This window comes from Ruditapes philippinarum, unplaced genomic scaffold (assembly GCF_026571515.1).
Source record: "Ruditapes philippinarum isolate M1 unplaced genomic scaffold, ASM2657151v2 ctg79_1_1_1_1, whole genome shotgun sequence".
Taxonomy (NCBI): domain Eukaryota; kingdom Metazoa; phylum Mollusca; class Bivalvia; order Venerida; family Veneridae; genus Ruditapes; species Ruditapes philippinarum.
Window position 1 is genome coordinate 386,731 of NW_026864538.1, and position 23,751 is coordinate 410,481.

A 23,751-nucleotide genomic window follows, 5' to 3' on the forward strand; every position below is an offset into this window, starting at 1 on the left:
ATCGTGACTTTAAAAAACATCGTAATCTAATGAAAATATTTTTAATCTACGAGTCAAACAACGAATCTTAGCACCCTTGGTAAATATTTGATTGATGGATTTTTGTTAATTTTGCTACTTTTCTAATTTATTTTTTACACAAATATTATACCCCTCGGTTACTTTTTGGGTATCCATCGCTCTTTGACACACGTCACTGACTCTTCAAATTTACTAATGTTTATATGGGTGAATTACTTGTTTACATTCTTAAAATAGGGGGAAAAAATATTTTGGTATTAAAATATTTTTTGTGAAATATTGAAGTAATGAAAATTTGTGACAGTTTTGTCTAGATTGAAGTGATAACTGAAAAGTGTTATATGTGGGGTATTAATGAGTTCGGATGTTGGAAAAATAGTTCTTTTTATTGTGTGGATTTTTAACAGTTTAACAATAAGTTCATTGTGAAATATGATGATATAGTGTTATATTAAAGTGTTATGTCTATAAACAGACTGGTACTTATTTGCGGTGGACTGGTTTCATTTATCTAAAAATTACAAAAATTTAACAGCAGATCAAAATGTAAAACTGTAAATAGTGGTTTAATTTATAAACTGGAAGTGAAAGTAAATTAATTGATGTGTTTTTAAGACTTTTGTCAGTCATGGTTACTCATAAAGTGTGGTTTTCAAGTTTGATGATTCAAGTTTTCATTTTTCTGTGTGGGCAGCCTTAAGTTCTCCTGACCACAGGTTGTTTAATTTGTTGACTTAGTTAGTTTCTGGATGTGGGCTGCCGTCTCGGTTCAATTTTATGTTTGCTATAATTATAATAGTAAACATCTAAAATATGAGAGATATTTCTGTGATCATTACATCAAATGTAGGTATGCAAACGATCTTGACAGCCGACAATGAAATTTTATTTTGTGAATAATATTAACAGTTATACTATTCCTGAACAAATGGACAGGTGATTTATTCACAAAATTTGATTAATTAATTCCTCACGGAAGTGTTATGCAATTGACAAAGGAACAAATTTTGCCTAAGAATGGTGTTCATTCATATGTGGTAGTTAAAGTGTATATGGATGGTTTTAGATAGGGATATATACATATAAAACATGAAAGATTCTTCTGTTACTATGGAAACAGGAGTACCCTATGACAGGGAGGGGTTAGTTGTTCCCCGTAGAAGTAACATGGTCTTCAAAATGTCCATGCTTCCTAGTTTCAAGGAGTAAGTTGTTTATATTACATTGAAGTACAATGATTTATTCATTTAATATTGTAATATGGCAGGATAATTACCTGTTAAGCTACTTGACTGTTTGATCAATTCATAGCTACAATGTAACTAGTTCTTACTGTAACATAATACAAGGTTAGCTTTTAAAAAAGCTAGTAGCGACTCGCTTCGTAATTTTTTTCAAGGGGTGTGTTTAAATGTAAAAATGACAGTTCTGTTAGCTGAAGAGACTTCAGCGAACATCAAAATAAAAGTGAAGTCAACACTGGCCCGGTGCCCGATGGCCAGTGTATATAAGTTCAGGCCAGTGTAAGTTTAAGAAAATTTTGTTAATTATTTAGTAGAATAAATTCAAAACTGGAATTCGGGCCAGTAAATTCAAAATCTTAAACTCATTGACTGAAAGTGACACATAAAGTTCTCTCAGTTTAACCAAGATGAGTATGAGTATATATGAAGGTGCATGTAAACAGATTGAATGAAGAACCTATGTCTATGCACATTTACTATATGGCCTGTTGACCTTGACCACAAAATGTTAGATAGGTAGATTTCATAAAGATGTCTCTTTATACAAAATTAAGTTGTAATACATGTATGTTATTTAGTATTGGAATGAGAGGCACAAGTCCTAAAGTAAACACAAGTTGTCAATCAATTCAGCCAGAAAAGCCGGGATCCTATTAAAAAATATAGGGATCCCAGAAATTGACCAGGCTAAGAAGATGTTTTTCAGATAAGCCGGGATCCTATTTTAAAAAACATATAGGGATCCCGGGAATTGACCAGTTAGAGAATATAGTTTTCAGAAAAGCCGGGATCGTATTAAAATGTAAATAGATCTCACGGATTGGCCAGTTCAAGTATATAGTTTTCAGAAAAGCTGGGATCGTTTTAAAACATACAGGGATCCCGGGATTTGACCAATTCAAGAAAATAGTCTTTGATTTTTCCATTTAATTAGGCATATAATTATAAGTATTGTGATTTCCGCATTTTAAGTTTGTTAATAAATAGCTCTAAATATATCTATATTCTAAGTTAAATTAATTTAACATTCATTATATACAATAAAAAAAATTAACGTTTTATGGCCTTTCATTACGACAACAATCAACACAAATATAGTTCATTAGGTTTTTCCTCCATATCTTATACGATCCCGGATCCCGGGCGTTCCGGATCCCGGCCAGTAAATACATACACTAAATACCGGAAAGGATAAAATGACCGGAAAAAAGGAAAAATAAAAAATGCACAGAACCAGATGTACACTTATGTTAATTAACCAAACGAAAACTTACTACAGAGAAAACAGGTGAAATCGCTAAATCAGAAGTCAGTGTAAATATGATTTATTGAAAAGAATTCATAAAGACAAACATTTTAATCATCATTATATCTTTGCGCTCAAAACAATACTTGCTGATTTTTAAAAATGGCGTGAAAATTGAAGGTTTTTTGACGCTATGTAAGATTAAATTTGATTGGCTAAATAATTTTGGATCCTAGCCCTGATAGATAAATTTTGTAGAAAGCTGGAAGCCAAGCTTCGATTAAATTTTTGGATAGCTTCGGAGTTTTAGGTTGTTTCTCAGTAAAATCCTACCGTAATACCGGCTCGCCGTGGCGAGCCGGCAAAAATGTAAATAATTTCCATGACTAATCAAAGGTTTAGTTATTAATTATATATATAACTTATTTGTTCAAGCTAAGTTGCGATGAATTTAGTTTTGAGCCAGTGAGTCTCTTGAGCTAAATTTCTGTACTAACCAGTGCTAGTGTTAATAAGTAAATTTAAGTATCCCATGTTGGATATTACGCATTTTTTTTATTATTGTTAGACATATTATAGACTTTTACGGCTAATAGCATTTTACCGCGATGTGACGTTGACGTCACTTTCATTTGAAATTAGAGTTGAAAATACAGTCACTGAAATCAGACGTAACTATGTCCCGACAATAGTGAATGAACTTGGTGAAGCACTAATTTTTTTTCCCATTCCTATAAAAAATGTTTTTAATTAGGACAAACTTATATGAATGCAAGATATGATTTCTTTTCATTAATTTAAGTTTTACAATATCAACCATATTTAAATGATATTACAGGGAAATATACAATTGTACTTGAGTTATTATTACTTTTCGGTACAATATTTATAAACAGTTAACAAGCAAGTGAACTTTTTACATTGAACACTTGGAAGGTTTATTCAGTTGAACAGAAATAAAAGATAATATAATTTTGTAGACAAAACTATAATCCTGTCTTCACCATTGTCCATTTATATTGTATAAAAATGCATAAATTTTTAATATGTCAATATAAACCTTTTAAGTGGAGAAAAAAATGCACAGGATAATATTATTCAATGTATTAAGAGGTTTGCAAGCATTATTTGTCAATTATTTCTTTATATAGGATACAAAAAGACTTTCTGTCTGACAGTCTGTTTGCCAATACTCTCCGGGTTCAATGAATTTTCATAAAATATTCAAAATAAAAATCCATAGCATCTTTTTCTAAAGCTTGTGGTTTTGATCCAGGTGCAAAGAATATAATGGCATGAGAAAAAAGCTTTCGCTTTCAGCCAAAGGTTAATTTGACATTTGAAAGGGTAAAAAAGAATATGTTTGGCATAATACATTAGAAGACTAGTTGAGATAGTTGAGATAAAAAGTGCTTGAATTCACGATATAAACAATTGTAACCAGAAAAAAAATAAGTTGATGTCTTGAGCAGATTCTGAGATATTTTTTTATTTGGGTCTTCCTCTGGGTAACATAAGATAGCACAATATTTCAGGTCAGAGTACAATGAGACAGACAACATGCGAGATATATTACGTATTTGGTATCATTTGTGTTATTTTTGTATATTTTCAGGACAAGCGTGGAGATAGAGATGCCTGCGGGGTCGAGCAGCGAGACTGTGGGTCAACATAGTGCATACAGTCACGGTAGCTCTCACATCAGTCACGGCACAGCAAAGTCACGTATGAACCAAGGAACTGATGCTTGGTGGAGTGTTCGTGACTTTATACAGCCGGAAATATCGAGCCCACACACAATTTCATTTAGTAAAGCAAATGACGATGATACGTGGGATTTATCAGATTCTATCGTGGATTTATACAAAGAAGAGGATAAGTATGATGGTGTTCATATTCAGTCACCAATAAATCGTAACACTAAAGTGGATGTTCAAGAATGGATACAAGGAGACACAAGTAATGGATTTGTTCATGTGTATAAATCAGACACGGATAGAAACCCGCATATGTTTCCGTGTACGTTGACTACGACTGCTCAGAAATTGTGTATTCAGTGTGGAATGCCACCGAACTCGTTACATGTACAGTTTAATGGAGATATAATTCGTAGACTGGATCCGTTTGATAGTCCGTTAGCAATACAGAATGAGTACTTACAGAATATCGGATATACAGACCCACGGAAAATTCAGGAGATCGGTGCTATGGAAGATCTGGCATATCTAGTCAAGTTCTATGCAGGTATGTGATATATTATATATATAAATATGCTTGGTTTGAGACTAAACAGATAAGACAGTAAATACATTTCATGATCAATTCTGGAGTAAAAATACTTAATTTACAGTACTGCACATAACCATTGCAGCAGGGGAAACGAGTCAAGCTTTATGTCTGTTCCTACACTGCCGGGTCAACTTGATGGTTTTCTTTCAGCACCAATATGGCTAGGGATATTGTCCAAATGGATGTTACCTCAAACTCTGCAAATACTGGTTTTCTCCAAGCTAATGCCCCAGTAGAAACAAACTTTTACAGTTATTATAGCGTCAGTCACAATGTGTTACTTTTCGAAGCAGTAACTGCAAAAGGTTGTTTGTACCCCCCACTCAAATTAGCTGGGAAAAACCCAAAATATTCTTAATTCCGGAGTAAGTCAATTGTAGTGCCAAGGCTTTAACTAAGGAATTTTCCATCTCAGTCTCTTGGACTCAGTCACTCCTCATTCTGTACCACAAGGCTTTAGAACTCTTCTAGGAAAATCTGAGAGTGAAAGTCAAGGAGAATGTGTGAGTATGTGGGAAAGGGGGTGTGGGGACATTGTTATAAATGACAGTTGCTTAATCTGTGATTTATGTAATGTACAAATAAATTCAGACAGACTTTTCTAATTTTTTTCTGTAACCATAGACAACAGTTTCTTTAAGCAAATCCATGGCCAACACAGCAGCTTGAGAAAAAAAAAAAATCTTTTTAATCATTTTCTTTTAATTTTCTTGTTTTCAAAGGTGAAAAAAAAGCAGAAATAAATGTATATACAACTAAACAGAATAAATACCATTAAATACCATCAATCAAGTACCCTGCCGTTTTTTTAAATGAAATACAATATTTAAGTTTTGAAGTATAAAATTACATTTTATAAAAAGTTTACATCTATAGATAGGTACACCTTTACACCACTCAACAGCATTGGTTGTCTCTCTCACCATTCAAAACTTTGCAAAAACAAATTTCAATTTACAAAAGAAAGAATTTAGTTGTAAATCAGATAGTTAAATTTGTTAATATTGTAGAATATTTCATGGTAACATCTGGTTACGACAGTCACCCATTTTTTTAAAACTAAATTATATTATGCCCCTCTAAAATCCTATGATTTTATCTTCCTCACTTTGGTTCGAGGGTGTTTTAGCTTAAGTGTATAGAGATAGATATATGTAGGAAGCTTTTTGCACCCTGGAGAGCCCTTCAGTGACTTTTTTCTGAAACTAACTTCACTTGTAAATTCTGTCATGGATTCGCTAAAATTATTCCAGTTTTACCCTTAAAGTTTATTTTTCTTGCATAGCAGACTGGCGTTTCCGTGAGTTTTACCCATGCCGGAAATTTCATCTGGCGTGGGGGGTGCCAGATGAGTTGCGTGCCAAACAACAACGTCATTTTAGCGCACTATATGAATGAACCGCGTTAAAATGACGTCGTTTTAGAAGGGAAATATGTCTTAGGATGACGTCATTTCGCCGTTGTTATTTAAGTTGTAAGTTCATACGCTATTGTAAGAAAATAGTTATGGATGAAATGACTTCAATTTCCATGAACATATATGATATTGAGGTAAAACATTTCAAATATGAAATTATATGTCAGAATATGCAAGAAAAAATATCTTGACATATGTTTGCGGATCGGACCGGAATATCCGTCCCTCGGGAACCCGCCCATGGGCGGGTCCCCTCGGGACGGATATTCCGGTCCGAACCGCAACATATGACAGATATTATTATTCCACTTCACTGAAGGCGTTGCTTTAAAGCCAGTAATGCTCATCTAATCTATAAGTCTTGAAGAAACCTGCTTTTGTTTGCAGCAGTACATTAACCATTTATAAATTTACACCAAATAATGCCAGACTTTTGGATGAAATTATTTTGTACCACCATAGTTTTACTGAGGTTTCTTCGAGATATTGGTTGGAAATTATATATGGCATTTAATATACCAATTTACAGACAAAAATGAGCACATAACTTTGTCATGAATTTTGGTGTAATGATACCACTTTATATTGACCTATAATACTCAATACTTCAATACTGTCACACTTGACTTGGAACCTTACTGTATTCCCACGGTGACCTATGATGCATTGGAAACACAATTGAGGTCATAGTGTCAAGTTGGGAATGACTTAGGTCACCATGCAGGACCCCATCAATGTCTCAGGATGCAGGGCTACTGTACAACAACATTATTTGAATGTGTAGAAATAAACACAGAGGACAGACTGTTGTTCTCAGATCGTCCTTGACTAGAACGCCCTAATGACCCAATGGTTATGGCAGAAACCCTATAGACACTCAGATGCAGCATAGTCACAATATAAACACACATAATTATGTTGTTTAACATGTATTTGGTGTCTCTATCAGGTGACCCCAATGTGTTTGCAGTGCAACCAGGTTGTTCTTAATACCACTACGGCATTTCATGGATGTTCTTGTCTAAGTCACTGTAGAACTGTGCTATAAAGTGGTAATACACACATTTAGAACACACTGAAGGCCCTAGGTCACAAGTAGTTTAATATAGGAACATCACAATAATGCCCTGTTAACAAAGTACAAGTACCATAAACATACTGGAAATATACACAAAGCAAAATGCAAAGGGGATTATGTCCACCCATGGAGGGGATTTTGTCCGGGTATGCGAAGGGGATTTTGTCTGAAGGGGATTATGTCCGTACATTGCGACAGCTAGCTACAATATACTATTTTCATTGGCGTTCCTAGTATGACTACTAATGCTGGTTTAGGTCACTGTAAGAACACCATGTCGGTGTGATAGGAGTATTATCAAATGTCAAAGAGTAGACCTGCTGTCAGTTCACTTTTAAGTACTGACAATAGTTGGGAGTCCTGCTTTACAGATAAATTCATTTATAGAAGTTATTGGTTTAGACCTTCTTCAGTTGGAACATTTATCTTCAAAAAATATTTCTAGTTCCGTCCCATAAGCCAAGTTAGTTGAGTCCCTTTAAGTGGCAATTGAAAGCAATCATTATTTCAGCAAAATCATTTGAAAAGTAGGAACTAAGAGAAATCTTTAAAAACAGTCCTGGAGTGGGATATAATGTTTTTGATATTTTTGTAATCAGTTCGCTAATGATTTGTAAAGATAGCATCAAACTATTACAGTGGGATATAGAAAATATCAACTTTAGACAGTTCATTGATCCTGATGGTCTTTGATTTTGAAAAAAAAACATTAGAAAGGATTTACGTTTATTGATATATAATGTGATAAATGATAAATGAAAATATGTTTTTAATCACAATGTTTACTCACTTTCATTATTACTGAAAATAAAAAAAAATGGTAATGGTTCATTGGACTAAAAGATTAAAATGGCTGATTTAATTATATCCCAGCTCGAAACCTCACATGGTTATGAAATATTGTTTTGATTTTTTGTGGGAACCTTGATAATTTTTTTAATATCATATAATGACCTTGCTGTTAAGGTATTTTTCTCATTTTATTCTTGATTTGTGTGATTAGCTATAATCACTTGAGTTTGAAATTCTTTCAATAAATACTCATGTTGTAAATTAATGTAAGCCCTGTTTTATTATGAAAACTTCTTAATGAATGTTTTACATTTATTGGTACAATTTCTACCTTTTGTGCAGAAAAATATTGAGAAACTATAATAATATTCAAGTTACAATTATAGTCAAACCTGTGTTAAAGACCATGTCAACATTTTTTAATATAAGTCAATAATTTTAGTTCCAATCATGTAAAAGCCATCCGGTCAGCTCAATAGGTAGAGCATTGGACTGTGAATCTGACAACTTGGGTTCGATTCCCGGACGACGCTCTTCACTTTTGTTGTGATTGATCATGAAATATTTTCTACGGTCATTTGTACATTTTACCTCTGCTCTGGTATGTACAGAAGTTTCAGTTCCTTGCGCAAGTGAAGGCAACTAGTACTGGTAAACTGCTTGACAGCCTGCCCAGGAATGATGCGATGGCTGAACTGTGCTCTGGTAAATTCAATGTGGCTTACTGCGGTCATGATCATCTGTAGTGAAAACTACCAACACCAACACCTCCAAACATGTAAACACGAAAAACAGTGCTGCCTGTTAAAAGGACCATTTTGTCTACAAAATTACTGAATTTACTTGAAAAGTTATTCAGTACTGATCCTGTAACTTAATAGCTATTTTTCCTTTCCTTCAAACTTATTTAAATTTCCTGTCATATAAGACATTATATGCGCAACAGTTACCTCAAGTGCATAACATTATACACCTACACTTTTGATGAACACTCCTGTCTGTCACTGTAATGATCTATCTGCATCACATCAATGTCTTTGTATTTTGTAACACATGCAGACATCAATACCCTTATAATACTCGTCAGTTTCAGAAAGGGGCCAATGATTAAATTGCTTGGCTGTAATTTAAAGGAACTCCACTGAGGTCCTAAAGCTTTAAAACAATGAAATTTGAATTTCGTACACCAGGGTCAACAGAAAGATAAGCAAAAATAATTAAGAAATAAATCAGAAATAAATTGAAATTCATATTTTTGTGTTATTTTGTGCTTTTTATGTTATTTTGTTGTGGTTGATGCTTCCGAGGGATATCACCCTTTTTTCCAGATTTTTAACAGGATCAGCAACATTATGAAATATGATTATTATACTCTGGCATGTAAACATGTTTCAAATATTCCATTAATTTTATCATGGTTTTTGACTTACTTAATTATTAATATATCATAAAGATATAGTATGTTGAAAAAAAATCAGACTGTTCATACATTGACTAGGAAAATGCATTCTGTAGTATTTTGATTTAATCAGTGTTTAGCTGTTGGGTAGTTTATGTCTTTAAAACCTGATACATCTAGGATCTATAATTCAAAACTTATTACCAGATAAAAATCTACCTAAGTTACAAACTTGTGAAATTGTTTTGTGTCTTGTTGTGGTTTGTTGCATTCCATAGCCAGATTGGTTCACTGATAACTGGGTAATTCAAAACACTGTCATATACACCCCACCCCCATTCTGACAGGTTATCAAATAAAATCATGTACAGTAGAATCCCTACTAAAGACCACCTCGGATTTAAGACCACCCCGCTTTTAAGACCAGTTTTTAAAAGAACGGAATTTTCTGTTCTTTATGTCAATGGTTACATGATCCAGAATTAAGACCACCTCACTTATCCACATTTAAGACCACCAAATTCAGTGTTCATTATTTTGTTCTTTATTTGACCTCACTATTGAGACCACTGATATTAAAATCAACACCTTCCTAGATCTTAAATGTGTTGTTATGTTGTTATATTCTGCTTGATTACACAAGGTGTAAAAAACTGTTATTTATGGGATATTTAATGAAAAAAGGTGAGAAAGTTAATTTCAGAGTGGTTTAATGTTGCTTTATGCAAATTTGTTTTGTGAAGAAATAAAGTCTGATATGATATGTGAATTATGTACCTCATACAATAATTATTATTGAAATCAGAACAAAAGAAAATTTGATATTAAATTTCTTCAGAAATATGTTTTCTTCCCATCAGATGTAACATTATAAAATATATACTTTTATATTGTATTTGCAGGTTATGATACATATTGTTTGTTCATACAAAATGACTAAAATAGGCCATATCATATCGTGTGTAAGCAATGATAAGAATATCCACAATTAAGACCACCCCACAATTAAGACCACTTTGGTCCAGTCCCGATGGTGGTCTTAATTGAGGGTTTTTACTGTATTAAATTTGTAATTAAAAACAACATTTTTTAAAAGGTTGAAAGGTGTATTTTATACTCTGTTTTAAATTATATACAATGTTACTAACTCATCTTGTATTGCCCAACTTCATTGTAACCTGCTTGTTACCAAGGTAACATTTTAATATTATTGGGTTTACAATACAGGTCAACCGAAACCATGTTATATCCTTTGTTTAGATTTAAAAAAAATGGTTCTTTGTGTTACATGTTGAAATGCATTTTAAATAAACAACTTTGATATATTTAAAGGCACGTTTTGTCTCCTTTCAAAACCATGAGATTGGTAATGTTTGAATAATGGTTTTAGAGCATGTAAGTTGCTTGTTACCTGAGAAAAATACAGCTAAATGTGAAACTATTTGTCATTAACGTAAAGAAGCAAACTGTAAACAAAGTAGTAGTTTGACTTCTATACAAAGTACTAAGTCACTGTAATTGTTGCCAAGCATTTTTAAAGATGGATCAGGTGATTGGCCTGAATGAGTAATATTTTGGAAATTAATATAATAGTCCACCATTAAGAAAAAGCTTTTGAGAAATAAAAAAAAAATTGTTTCTGGTCATAGAAATATATACATGTATACATGTAAATAGCTATCCATTAGTTTTGAAGGCCACACACTCAATGTTTTTTTTGCAAGTCAAATTAGAACCGATATTTAAAATAATATAAGATAAGTTAGTCAGCAACACTAGCCAGGTTTACTCAATTACATTAACTTTTTTGTCCTGTCTGCAGTAACATCAATAAAGACATATATTAAATATGATGCACTTCATGGTTGAATTATTTCAAATTTGGTTATACAATGTATATTACATTGATGTAAACATGCAGCAATATGGCATAATAATTACACTTTAATGTGTGTGATATTTATAAGTTCCCTATACATCATGCAATGCACCATTCCCTACTTCAACATCTTCTGGATTTTCAAAGCTCTGGTGGCCTTGAGATCTAGGGTTCGAGCCCTAATTGGGTCATAACGATGTTTCTTCATATGACACCAGTACTGACTGGTTCCACTGGAAGCGGACTCAAAAGTGATTAATATATTTAGTTGCAAGAACTTGTTTTGCAATTATGTTTAAACCAAACCCTTGATAAAGGCCATTTCGAAACAAAACCACTACACCGACCTCAGGCAGTATGGGGATAGACAGGGTCTCAGCAATTATAAGTGTATTGTTCCATGTTGTAGGATGGATAAATAATGAATATGTTTCATAGGTGTCTCAATATCATAGACAAGTTTCAATCAAATTTCATTTCAATCCTATTAATCACTGAGAAGCAGAATCTTAGAAACGAGCATAATTTTTGTCACGATTCTAAGCTTTACAATTATTAAGTTTCAACACATGTTTTGTTCATAATATAGGAATTGCAATAAATTAGGTGTTGTTAAATTTTAGGGAAGCCAGTATCAGACAGTACATACTCACGGAACCAGTTAACAACATTTGCCTATGTAAGGAAGGGAAAGTTAATATACCAGTGGGTTAGGAGACTTTGTATTATAACGGGAACCAGGCTTCTAATCTACAGAGGTGAGTTATACACACTGCCTGTCAGTTACTCTTTCTTCTGGTAAATAATTTGAATGCCATGGTCTCTTAGTGTAGACTGAAATTTATTTCAACAATCATTTAGGTCCTTTCCCCCATGAAAGCAATGGAATACATTTAGTGCTCTAAAGTGTTTAACTTTCCAAAATCATTGACAGAGATATTGTTTAAAAAAAAAAATATTGTTTACTAAAGCAGCATGACTCCAGATTCATGATAATGTTCATGAAAACTTATTTAAAAGGAAAATATTGTGAAGTGAACAAAGAAAGTTTTTTATACATTGCAAAAGACATGTGTAATCTACATAAATTACCAAAAAGATGTCAACATATGCAAAAATAGCCCTTACTGTATTAGTCATGCACTAGAAATATGGTGATAAATAGTGCAAAAATCAGTCATTAATGGCACATTTTTACTTGAAATATTAATGTTTTTACTATTCACATTTTCCTCAGGTTTGATTTTCTTGAAATATTTTGGCTCATCTTGAGACATGCAAAACAAAAACATGATTAATTTAAACACTGTCAAACTGCCTCCGTGGTCGAGGGGTTAGAGTCGATGACTTCTAATCCAGTTACCTCTCTGGCGTGGGTTCGATCCCCGGGAGATGCTTTGGTAGTTTAGCGCGGAGGAAGGTAAGTCTAGTAACGATGGTTAGGAAACTGCCTGCCTATATGACTGAAATACTGTTGGGAAAAGGCTTAATATGAAACAAAACAAATAAACACTGTCAACATTAGTTGTTAAAACATTTGAAGAGACTGACACTGTGCTCCTGTCTTTATTTTTTAGTTTTGACAACAAAACTCTTATTACTTATATACAATTATATTTATTACTAATTGTTTTCAGACAAGACCAAGTCAGGTACCCCAACTATTGTTCAGTTAGCAAAAGGCACTGTAGAGGAGGTACAGCATGTCAAAGGTCATGGCCATGTCCTTAAGTTGACCTCAACACTTCAAGGTGAAAGGTCAGTGTATTTGTCTTTCACTGATGAGAAGGACTACAGCAAGTGGCTGAGGAAAACAAAGAAGGTTAGTTTCCATGGCAACATTACTGTTATTTTATATCATTTTAATGTTTATGATAAAACATCACTGGAAACAAGTGCAGTGTCGGGGTTTTATACAAAAGCAGTTAAACAAGTTCATACCCTATGTGTATCTTTAAACAGAAAGTACACCTAAGGCATTACCCTTTATAAATTGTTTCTCCACACTATCCAGACAAAACTTAGCCATGCCCAAGTGTGAAATGTAAGTCACAACCAATAACTCCTTTTTATTAAGACTTAACCTTTAAATTTCATCAGAACGTTAATTAAATAGATTACACAATTCAATGATTCTTAAAATGTGAAATAAGGAAATGATGTTTTCCTTCTTGTTTATTGATACTAAAAGTAAAAGATTTCCTTTTAAGAAATAGTCAATATTTGAACTTGACAAAGCTATTTTTCAAAATGTCTCACAAGCGCAGTAAAAATGCACTATTTATTTGAAATTTGAGGCATTCATTGTATAGATGTAATGAAATGCTCTAACTGAACTTAACAACTGTTTAACATGTTATGTCATATCTTTGATATATTATTTATGTCATTTCATTTTTGCAACGATTTCTTTGTGAAAAATATTTGTAAACATAAAGAACATTTGGACGGTTTCAGTTAAACAGACTGTAGTCAAGGAAGTTATGTTCTAGCTCAACTTTTGATAGAATAATGGGGTTGTGTAATTATTTGGTAAATGTTTGCTAGTGTTACTTAACCACGAAATATGATATATAGTATATATTATTTTTTTGAAACTTTGCTTTCGTATATTAGATCATAATTATAATTTCTCTTTTACCTCTTTATTTCTCTAATAACTCTACTATAGTCATTGACTGAATTATCTATCTTGCGAAAATATTTGGAACTTATGGTCTACAGAACACAATGTCTTCAGAGCCCATTATTCAGCTAGTGATCTTTCTGTTAAGACGTAGACACCTTTACTATTTTGCCCCAGATCTTACTGTATACTATGAGATTATTATGCATTGTTGAGTTCAATACTGAATTCTATTGGCCGAGTACACAGCTGTCAAATCTTTAATGGACAAGGCACTAGCCAAGTCTGGCTGTATTTAAGTCCAATAGAATCAGGGTTGTTCTCAACAACGTTTAATGATCTCTTTATTTCACATATTTTGACATTTTGACCGAACTTTGTTACTTCAAATACAGTCAGGAATTTATTTAAATTTTTCACCTTGGTAAATGAAAATGTGGCTAGATGAAGTACAATATGCATTTGATAAAGATATTTTGGACTCTAAAAATGAAAACAAGTCTATGTGATGTGTGATATGCCTTTGATATGAATGTTGTATACAAGGCTATATTGATAAGAACTGATCCGATAATGATTTCTATTGGTCCATCACATGGTTCAAATGCTGAAAGTTCATTGGTTATATTTTATAAGGTGTAAAATAAATCTACTAATTACACAAGTATATGTTAAGGGAATTATTTTAGACAGTTTGAATTTAGCAACTTCCTGGAATAACTCCTCAGCATGTTTTCTGACCTTAACACATAATGTTGCCATGGTCCAAAGGAGTAAAAATATAATATTGACCAAATAAGCTTAACAAGTTATTCTGTTTGTTACAGGCTACAGCCAAGTTACCTACCAAAGCAGACTTATCAAACTGTCACCTGGAGTTTCTGCCAGAAACAGTCTTTATAAATGATGAACTTGAGATATTAAATCTCCGCCATAATGTGTTGAAGGAGAGACCTATAGAAGAGGACATTTATACAATAGGCTGGCTGGATGATTTACCAAGGTAACACATAAATCAAATTAAAATATTTGACAAGGATTTATTATTCATTATTCTCTGCAATTTTGTCCTTAATCCCTAGATTAATGTCATTGAAGAAAGCTGTTGACTTTGACTTATACATCAGACAAATTTAGAATTAATTATCATCTAAGGATCTGGAAGAATGACTGTTTTTTGAATGAGGTGAAAATAATGTTTTTCTTTGTGATTTTTCTGTCTTGGCAAGAATGGTTAATGCATTAGTTTTATTTATCAGCTAGAACTTGTAACTTTGTTGAATTGTGTAGTGTTTGACTTCCAATGATGACAATGAATTATATAATTATGCCAATTATATAGAAACAGATTGTCTGATCATATGTGTAATCTAACCACACTTTATATTACTAATGGCTAGTCAATTTTAGCTTCTTTGATAATAAAACCCACTAAAAATATCAAAGGACCCTTAAAAATTCAAAACAGGGCCAGTTCAAACCTAGCAGGGTTAGAATTGAATCACACAATTATCAAATAATCAAGAATTTCTGTAGATACTCTGTGAGGAAGTTTTATAATAATTGACATTACATATTTTACAGATTTCCAATTTTTATAATATTTGACATTACATATTTTACAGATTTACAATTTTTATAATATTTGACATTACATATTTTACAGATTTACAATTTTTATAATAATTGACATTACATATTTTACAGATTTACAATTTTTATAATAATTGACATTACATATTTTACAGATTTACAATTTTTATAATATTTAAGAAATAATATATCCTAAACTGTGATTTTATTGCTCAATAACATCACTGTTTGGAGTTCGGATGCGGGGAATTATATCACGAGGGCGTAGCCCGAGTGATATAATGATGCGCATCCGAACGACAAACAGTGATGTTATCAAGCAATAAAATCATCGATTTGGATATATTATTTCGATTCTAACACGACATCAACAAATAAATGCTGCCGTAAATGATAATTAGCTAAATTGCGTCTGATTTGTTTCCGTACTTATTGTCAGCGCGTCACATTTTAAGTGGTTACGTCACGTGTATAATGATTACGTCACATGTCTAAATATAGAACGTCAAACAGTGATTTTATTGCATAATAACACACACTTTCGGTTCTTCTATGTTCAATAGGGAAAAATTCGGGTCGTGTTAGAATTGACATTATATATTTTACAGATTTACAATTTTTATAATATTTGACATTATGTATTTTACAGATTTACAATTTTTATAATATTTGACATTACATATTTTACAGATTTACAATTTTTATAATAATTGACATTACATATTTTACAGATTTACAATTTTTATAATATTTGACATTATATATTTTACAGATTTACAAGTTTGCGTAGTTTAAATCTTGCGGACAATGACCTGCGATGTTTTCCGATGGCTGTATGTAAGATGAGGACACTGACAGAACTCAACCTGGCCAGTAATAAGATAGAAGATATTCCCCCTGATATTGTAGACATTGAAAAGTAAGAAATTGTACATTTATTTTAATATTTTAAGTAAGGTTTCTATTAAATATCAAGGTTTTGACAATCGAAATTAAACAGCTTTTCATTCATATCTTTGTAGAAGACTAATTTCAACTAAAAACTGTTTACCATTCCAGCTTTCATAGTCTCTCATGATTATTAAAATGTACATTTATATTTTATATATCACCATAATATCTTGATTGTAGAGTGCTATATGGTTATGGAGAGTTTTCATTTATTTTTCGGTCTGGTATCAGCAAACAATTTTCATTGAGCTTCATTTATTGTGTTATTAGTTCTTTGTGATAATAAAATAATTGTATAAAGTACAAAGGTTGATGTATATATATATTTTTGAATCATAATAAGAACTTTGGCAATTACTGATAAATTGGCAAAATATTGATGCAGCTCAAGTTTGGTTTTGTTTCTTATAATAACCGGTGTGAAAACAAACTTGAATATAAAATATTGATTTTATTTCCAGTTTACAGATGCTTCATCTGCACAACAACCATCTGAACTACTTACCGGACGAGATGTGCCGAATGCGTAACCTTCTTGTTCTAGTCCTCGCGTTCAATCACTTCACGTCAGTGCCCTCGGTCCTTCTTCAAACTCACGAGTCATTGCTTAGAATCGACAGCCTGATAATGGCAGGAAATAGGATTGAAAAACTGTCGCAAGATGTTCTCAGTAAAATCCAACACATTAAGAAAATAGACTTTAGAATGAATAAGTTGACATTGTCGCCGAGTGAGATGTCAAAATTTCATTTGTTAGAGTTAGTGACTCATTTAGATGTTCGTGATAATGGGATAACAGATTTAGATGTGAGATCGTTACGCAAACTGGAATATTTAAATTGTGAAAGAAATAAGATTCACAGTTTGCAAGTCAGTGGTGGTGCCATTAAACTTCTGTTTGCCATGCAAAATGGTAAGTTTTGCAGCCTTAATGTGTGCCATAAGATTATTATTCTTTGTTAGGGTTAAATTTTGATACATTTATTAATATCGTTCATTGTCAAAATCTTTAAACAACCTTTCCTATTAGACCTATGAATTTATCTTTATCAAACCAAGGCTGCAGCACCATTTGACAATCATTATTAAATACTTTTAGAATTTTAACCAATAACTTAAAAAATAGTCCTGTTCATTATTAGTTTGCTATACTTTTAGGGGAAGTAACACAACTTTATGAAATTTACACTATTTTTCAGAGATGTCATCCCTTTCTATAAGTCCAAAACCAGAATGGTTGACAACACTTGATGTTTCAAGGTAAGATTTGAAGCTAGGAAAAATACTTTTGCTCTCCTTACTTGATTGTAAAAGAAATGAATTGTTGATCGCAATTTTAACATTAAACATGTTAGTATTGTTTAATTGCAATATGATTTTGTTTTGCTCAGCCAGTTTGAAAATTTATTTTTATGTTTCCTGAAAAAATTCCAACAGTTTCACCTTGCAACTTCATTTAATGATATTTATCTTCTATATTGCTCATACAGCCTTCATAAATTTATTGACTGAATTCCTTTCATATTATTATTTGGTAGGTAAATACCTTTGATGGTCCTCTGTATGTTTTAGTATAAAGGAGTACTTTTGGTCAAGGTCACAAGTGCTCAATTTAAATTTTTACAATTTTGCTCATATAACTTATTCATTGATGTCTTTCATATTTGGTAGTTACATGCCTTATGATGGGTAAGGTTAGAGGTCACTTGTGTCAAAGGCAGGGTAATCAGTGCTTTAAATATTTACAATTTTGCTCATACAGCTTTCATGTATTGACTGATGTATTTCATATTTGAAACATACATGTCTAGGGGTGGTCCTCTAACTTTGGGTAGAGTTAGGGGTCATTAGTTCAAGGTCACTGATGCTATACGTGTTAACACTTTTGTTTTGAAAGATCAAGATGCAGATTAAGAGAGATATATCTTGTTTTTCAAAGTAAATAACTCAGTGACATGCTTTGTCTGAAGGTGAAATCATATATGATTTATGAATTTTTGTTTGTGTTTTTTTCATATAATTTGTTTTGTTAATTGTTGAACTATTAAAAATTTTGTTGTACAATCTTTGATTGATATTACATGAAATTGTTTTGTAAGTTTTCTTTTTTTTTAATTTCCTGAAAGGAATTCAAATATGTTAATTAATGAATAAAATAAACAGATATTTTAATTTTAGTTTCTTTTTATGTGCTCTTTTTTTAAGAGTCTGACATTTTCACTTTTAAAATGATAACTTTTAAAACAGTAATTGTACTCTTTTGAACTCTTCTTTTTTATCTATATTTCAACAAAAAATTCTCAATATGTCTTCATTTTTTGGAGTAAAAAAGTAGCACAGTTGTACTTTAATGAAATGTTGAAAGGTTAAGACATGTATTGTTCTGGCTTTGAACTTTGTTGAACGCCTGTAGCTTTTGTGTAAAGGATGAGATGACCTAGTGGTTAAGGTGTCGGCCTCTCATGTAAGGAATTGAGGGTTTCAGCCTGATTCAGAGATTCAAACCTTTTTTGTGTCGCCTCTACGGAGTAGTGGCGACATATAGGGATCACTACTCCGTCGTCTGTCTGTCCGTCCGTCTGTCTGTCCGTCCGTCCGTCACAAAACTTGTCCGGACTACTCCTCATAAACCACTGGTGCAATTTCATCCAAACTTTACAGGAATGATCAGTGTGCATATTGTCAGTATTTTCCGGTTCAATGATTTTTGGTCGAGTTATGGCCCTTTGATAAAAATGTGTTTTTTTTCTGTGTGTTGCCAGATACACAAAAGCTTGTCAGGACTACTCCTCATAAACTACTGGTGCAATTTCATCCAAACTTTACAGGAATGATCAGTACCAAGTCTAGTTGTGCACTGTCCGTCTGTCTGTCCGTCTGTCAAAAAATTGTCCCAACATGAAATTGGCCATCATGAAGCGACACATGTGATTACTGATCGCTCTTATTGCTCATTTGACACAAGTCCTGGTTAGTTCCAGGCTTAGTCAACTTGAGAGTGGTCCAAATAAGTTCAAAGCTTTCTTCATCTCAATTAAACTAATATAACTTGTTTAAACTTATGTATCCTTCTGATTGTTAATATATACAATATTTACATATTTCAGGAACAAGTTGGATAGTCTGCCATCTTGGATCAGTGACTGTTTCTTCCTGGTGCAATTAAATGCTAGTCATAATATTATCAAGAAACTACCTGACAAGTAAGTTGTCTTTCCTACAAAAGGTTATACCTTACAAGTATGTTTTTAAATAGCATTTTATATCTACATGTACTTGACAATTAAGTTCTGTTTGGCTGTTGAGTTAGGCATCTCAACTGATTGCACAGAGTACATGTAGTCTGAAGATGCTGCAGGCAAGCAAACAGTGTTAGTTTCTAATTCTTATCTACATGTAAAATTCTCATGAAAAATGACTGAAATTGTTTGTCAAGTTAAAAATCATCATAATTTTATCATGATCTGAGCAAATAATTATGACTACATAGAATGTTATTTTGTCAATCTTCCATCATACACCAGTTTTAAATAATTCAATCCAAATTTTTTTTTGATAACTGTAACTAGATGTCTTTATATAACTGTATTTAAATTTCTTTTTATAACTGATGAGTTATGTCATATAACTTGTTCAGTAGTTAATCATGCATCTTAATAAATGCATCAAATACAAGTTTGTCAAGTAAATTTTAAGTTACGAAAATTCAGTTAGGGTGATAAAAACGATTTTATTCTGACAAGTTATGATCAGGTTTTATCTTTGCTAGACAACACTTTGCCATCTTTCATATCAGATTTATGACTCAGTGATGTGTCATTTGAGGCAAGTTTTGCATCACTTTCACCATCCTTGTATCATTATAGAGTCTCATATATCTAAATGTTAAAAGCTATACTCAAATATAAAGTAAATTGCATAACTACCTAGATAGGCAGAGATATACAAATGAGATTTTACAAAACTGATACAAGTTAGAAAGTAGTTACATCAAAAATGATCTTTTGGAAGTTGATATTTTGCAAGATTCAACCATTTATATCATAGTGTGCTAATTTTGTACTGCATTGTCCTTTATGTTAAATTTGAGCAATTATAGATGTACACATTTTTTTTGTAGAGTAATGGTAGTTTTAAAGATAAAGTTATGTCGTGTAAAACAAATATGGACCTTTACCATCCTGAGGTTGTGCCATAGACTGCCCTGAATTTATACTAACCATTATTTTTTCAAATGGTTTCAGTATTAAAATAGTGATTATGACTGCATGATTGGACAAATTTAATCTATAAGTTTCAGGAAAGAAAAGGTTTTGATACCTCATTTGATATACAATTTAATTGTTTGGTATTTTTGTAGGATGTTGGTAGATACACCAAAACTTCGGGTACTTAAGTTAAGCCATAACCAGTTAACAGAACTACCTAGTGAAGTCAACCATGCAGTGTTAGAAGATTTGAGCTTAGAGCACAACCAATTGTCATGCCTACCAGAAAAACTCTTTGTGAACTTGCCAAAGTAAGTTGCATTGACCTCTCTACATCTTATTATCCTTACTAGATCCTTAGGGCCTCCAAGACTGAGTGTTTAAGGCTCATTACTTTAAAATTGTCAGTTACTCAGGACCATGGTTACAATAACAAATCCCACTTGGGACTATATTTTTTGATGTGAAGAATCTGTCCAGCTAGTTATTTGATACTTTCTTTACATGTCATCCATGATTTTCCTGTAAACTCTCATACATAGTTTCATATTTTATGTTTTAATTTTATTTTTTTTCTCAGCATTTAAAATGCTGAAATCTGTTATAACAAGGGACTTAACCCATGCTTTAAAATTGAAAATGGTTTTACCCACAATTTCCTGTGTGCACCATTTGTGCATGCACCATTCACTTTTAAGACAATTTGTAACTACCGTATCTATTTAATACAAGCATTTTGGAAGTATTCTTTTTTAAAAAATTCAAACAAAAAATTTTGCAGCAGCTGTATACACTTTAAGTTTGTGTATAAATAAACTATTCATATTGTCACACAAAAACGGTGCTTACACGAAAGTGCACATTTTCAAGTGTGAAGGCCGTGTGTAGATTTATTTAAAAGTAAAACTATCAAAGTCCTTGAGTGAAGGCAAGCAAAAAATGACTACCTAGGAGTAATGTAATTTTACACCTATTGATGATATTGCAGAATTTGTAATATAGTGTAACCCACTGATTAAATGATTATAGGCAATAATGTTATAAGTTATAGCCTAATATGTTATTACTTAGAAAAGAATGTCAACATTAAATCACTTATACAAAAAGAGATTTAGCTTTTAACAACAAAGATTTACTGTGATTTAAATAAATAAAACATAGTTTCTCATGGCTTTGATTTGTCTGTCCCAGTTAAATGATATAATATTAATTGGTTTTTATTATATTCAGTAATATTTCCCTTTATTATTTTCAGACTTCGATACATATGTTTGACCAATAACCATCTAGAAACTGTTCCCGAGCCCAACCATAATGTATATCAAAACAAGCTACAAGAACTGTACTTATCAGCCAACAGGCTGGGCGATGATGTTATACATAGAATAACATTGTTACACAAACTGAAGGTGCTACATCTAGGCTACAACCAGATTACAGAAATACATGATAGGTTTGTTTAGTTTATCATTTTATAAAGTTTTGTACAAAATGTTTCAACCAGGCTTTTGTTGTAAGGTGAAATGTAAATTTTAATTCATTACAATTTACAATTCACCCTACAAGACTTTCATGAAAAGAGCAGCTATAATGTATTGATTGAAAAATTGTATAATTTACTTTACTTTACAGAAATCTATAAAATTCTAGCTGTCGTTTTCTGACAAGATATAAGTTAAGATATATGTCTCTAGGCTATCAGGCCAATGGTAACAAATACTTAACTCGAATTTGATTCTAAAATTTTCGACATATGATTGGTTAATATTATTAACATTAATTTAGAATTGACCAATGAAGGACCTGTATTTTATAATGCTACTTTCTTATCTATTGTTACACTGGTTCAAGATATATTTACTGGAAGTATTCTTTATTCTGTTTCATTTTGGAATGTATCATGCTTTTCCTTTTAATCAATTTTACTTCAGTCATGTTAAATAGATACCATGTAAAATCATCATTTCAAAATGGAGAAATTCAGGACAAATATATATGTATATATAATTATATATAAGAAAGGATTGTTGTTTTTTTTGACAAGCATTTTGTATGGGCAGACTAAAATGCTTTGTAGATATAGGTTCATGAATCAAATGATGAAAATGTTGCCAGTTTATTTCATACTACACTTATCTACCATTATAATGTTTCTAAATATTGAATCTTAAAAATTTGTTTTCATTCTTTTTCAGAGACCTCAGGAAGTTGGAAAATCTTCAAGAGTTAAATATATCTGGAAATTACTTAAGACACTTGCCTAAATGTGTAGGAAGACATTCCAAATTGCAGGCTCTTAGATCCAATGCCAACTTGTTGAAAGAACTGCCTGACTTCAGATACTCTCCTAATCTAAAGGTATGAAATGAGCCGCACCATGACAAAACCAACATAATGTGTTTGTGACCAGCATGGATCCAGACCAGCCTGCGCATCCAAGCAGTCTGATCAGGACCCATGCTGTTCGCTTACAAACCCTATAACAAATAGAGAAACTGATAGCGAACAGCATGGATCCTGATCAGACTGGGCAGGCTGGTCTGGATCCATGCTGGTGGCAAACACACTATGCATGGTTTTGTCATGGGGCGAATTAAATGATGCTTATGCATTCTGATTTTGTACAAATTGAGCCATCACTGTAGTAAAATTATGGCACTGAATATATTATCACCTTAGTGCAGTAACAGGTTAACTGTTATATAATTTAATTAGAGTTAACCCAATACTGCACTCAGGTGACAATATTTGAGTTTGAAATTAAGACAGAAAACTAATAATCATAAAGTTCATCAGCTGAAGAATTATTTTATTTTAAATGACATCATTGTTATATTTATTGATTCATATTTTTGTAAATCGATTCCTACATCTAATGTTGGAAAGCAGAGGCACTGTTTTAAATATTCTTAACAAGCATCCATATTATTTTTAAAAAGGTAATAGTCATTTATGAAGCCAGTTTTTTAATGAAACTTTACCATTACATGCTGATAAAGCTTTATAGT

The 23,751-nt window shown here is 32.1% G+C and overlaps 1 protein-coding gene across 1 annotated transcript in view; it reads left to right on the top strand.

Annotated features, from left to right (window-relative positions):
• The first annotated feature begins 218 nt into the window (after nucleotides 1–218).
• LOC132725995 (uncharacterized) overlaps nucleotides 219–23,751 on the top strand; it is a 36,031-nt gene continuing 12,498 nt past the window's right edge. The window contains exons 1-12 of the mRNA XM_060711225.1: nucleotides 219–1,226; nucleotides 4,127–4,755; nucleotides 11,989–12,123; nucleotides 13,003–13,187; nucleotides 14,819–14,994; nucleotides 16,357–16,503; nucleotides 16,997–17,448; nucleotides 17,735–17,795; nucleotides 19,643–19,738; nucleotides 20,896–21,054; nucleotides 21,999–22,196; nucleotides 22,939–23,101. Of these exons, the coding sequence (XP_060567208.1) occupies nucleotides 1,111–1,226; nucleotides 4,127–4,755; nucleotides 11,989–12,123; nucleotides 13,003–13,187; nucleotides 14,819–14,994; nucleotides 16,357–16,503; nucleotides 16,997–17,448; nucleotides 17,735–17,795; nucleotides 19,643–19,738; nucleotides 20,896–21,054; nucleotides 21,999–22,196; nucleotides 22,939–23,101 (2,517 nt within the window). The 5' untranslated portion in view covers nucleotides 219–1,110. The remainder of the gene's footprint in view (nucleotides 1,227–4,126; nucleotides 4,756–11,988; nucleotides 12,124–13,002; nucleotides 13,188–14,818; nucleotides 14,995–16,356; nucleotides 16,504–16,996; nucleotides 17,449–17,734; nucleotides 17,796–19,642; nucleotides 19,739–20,895; nucleotides 21,055–21,998; nucleotides 22,197–22,938; nucleotides 23,102–23,751) is intronic.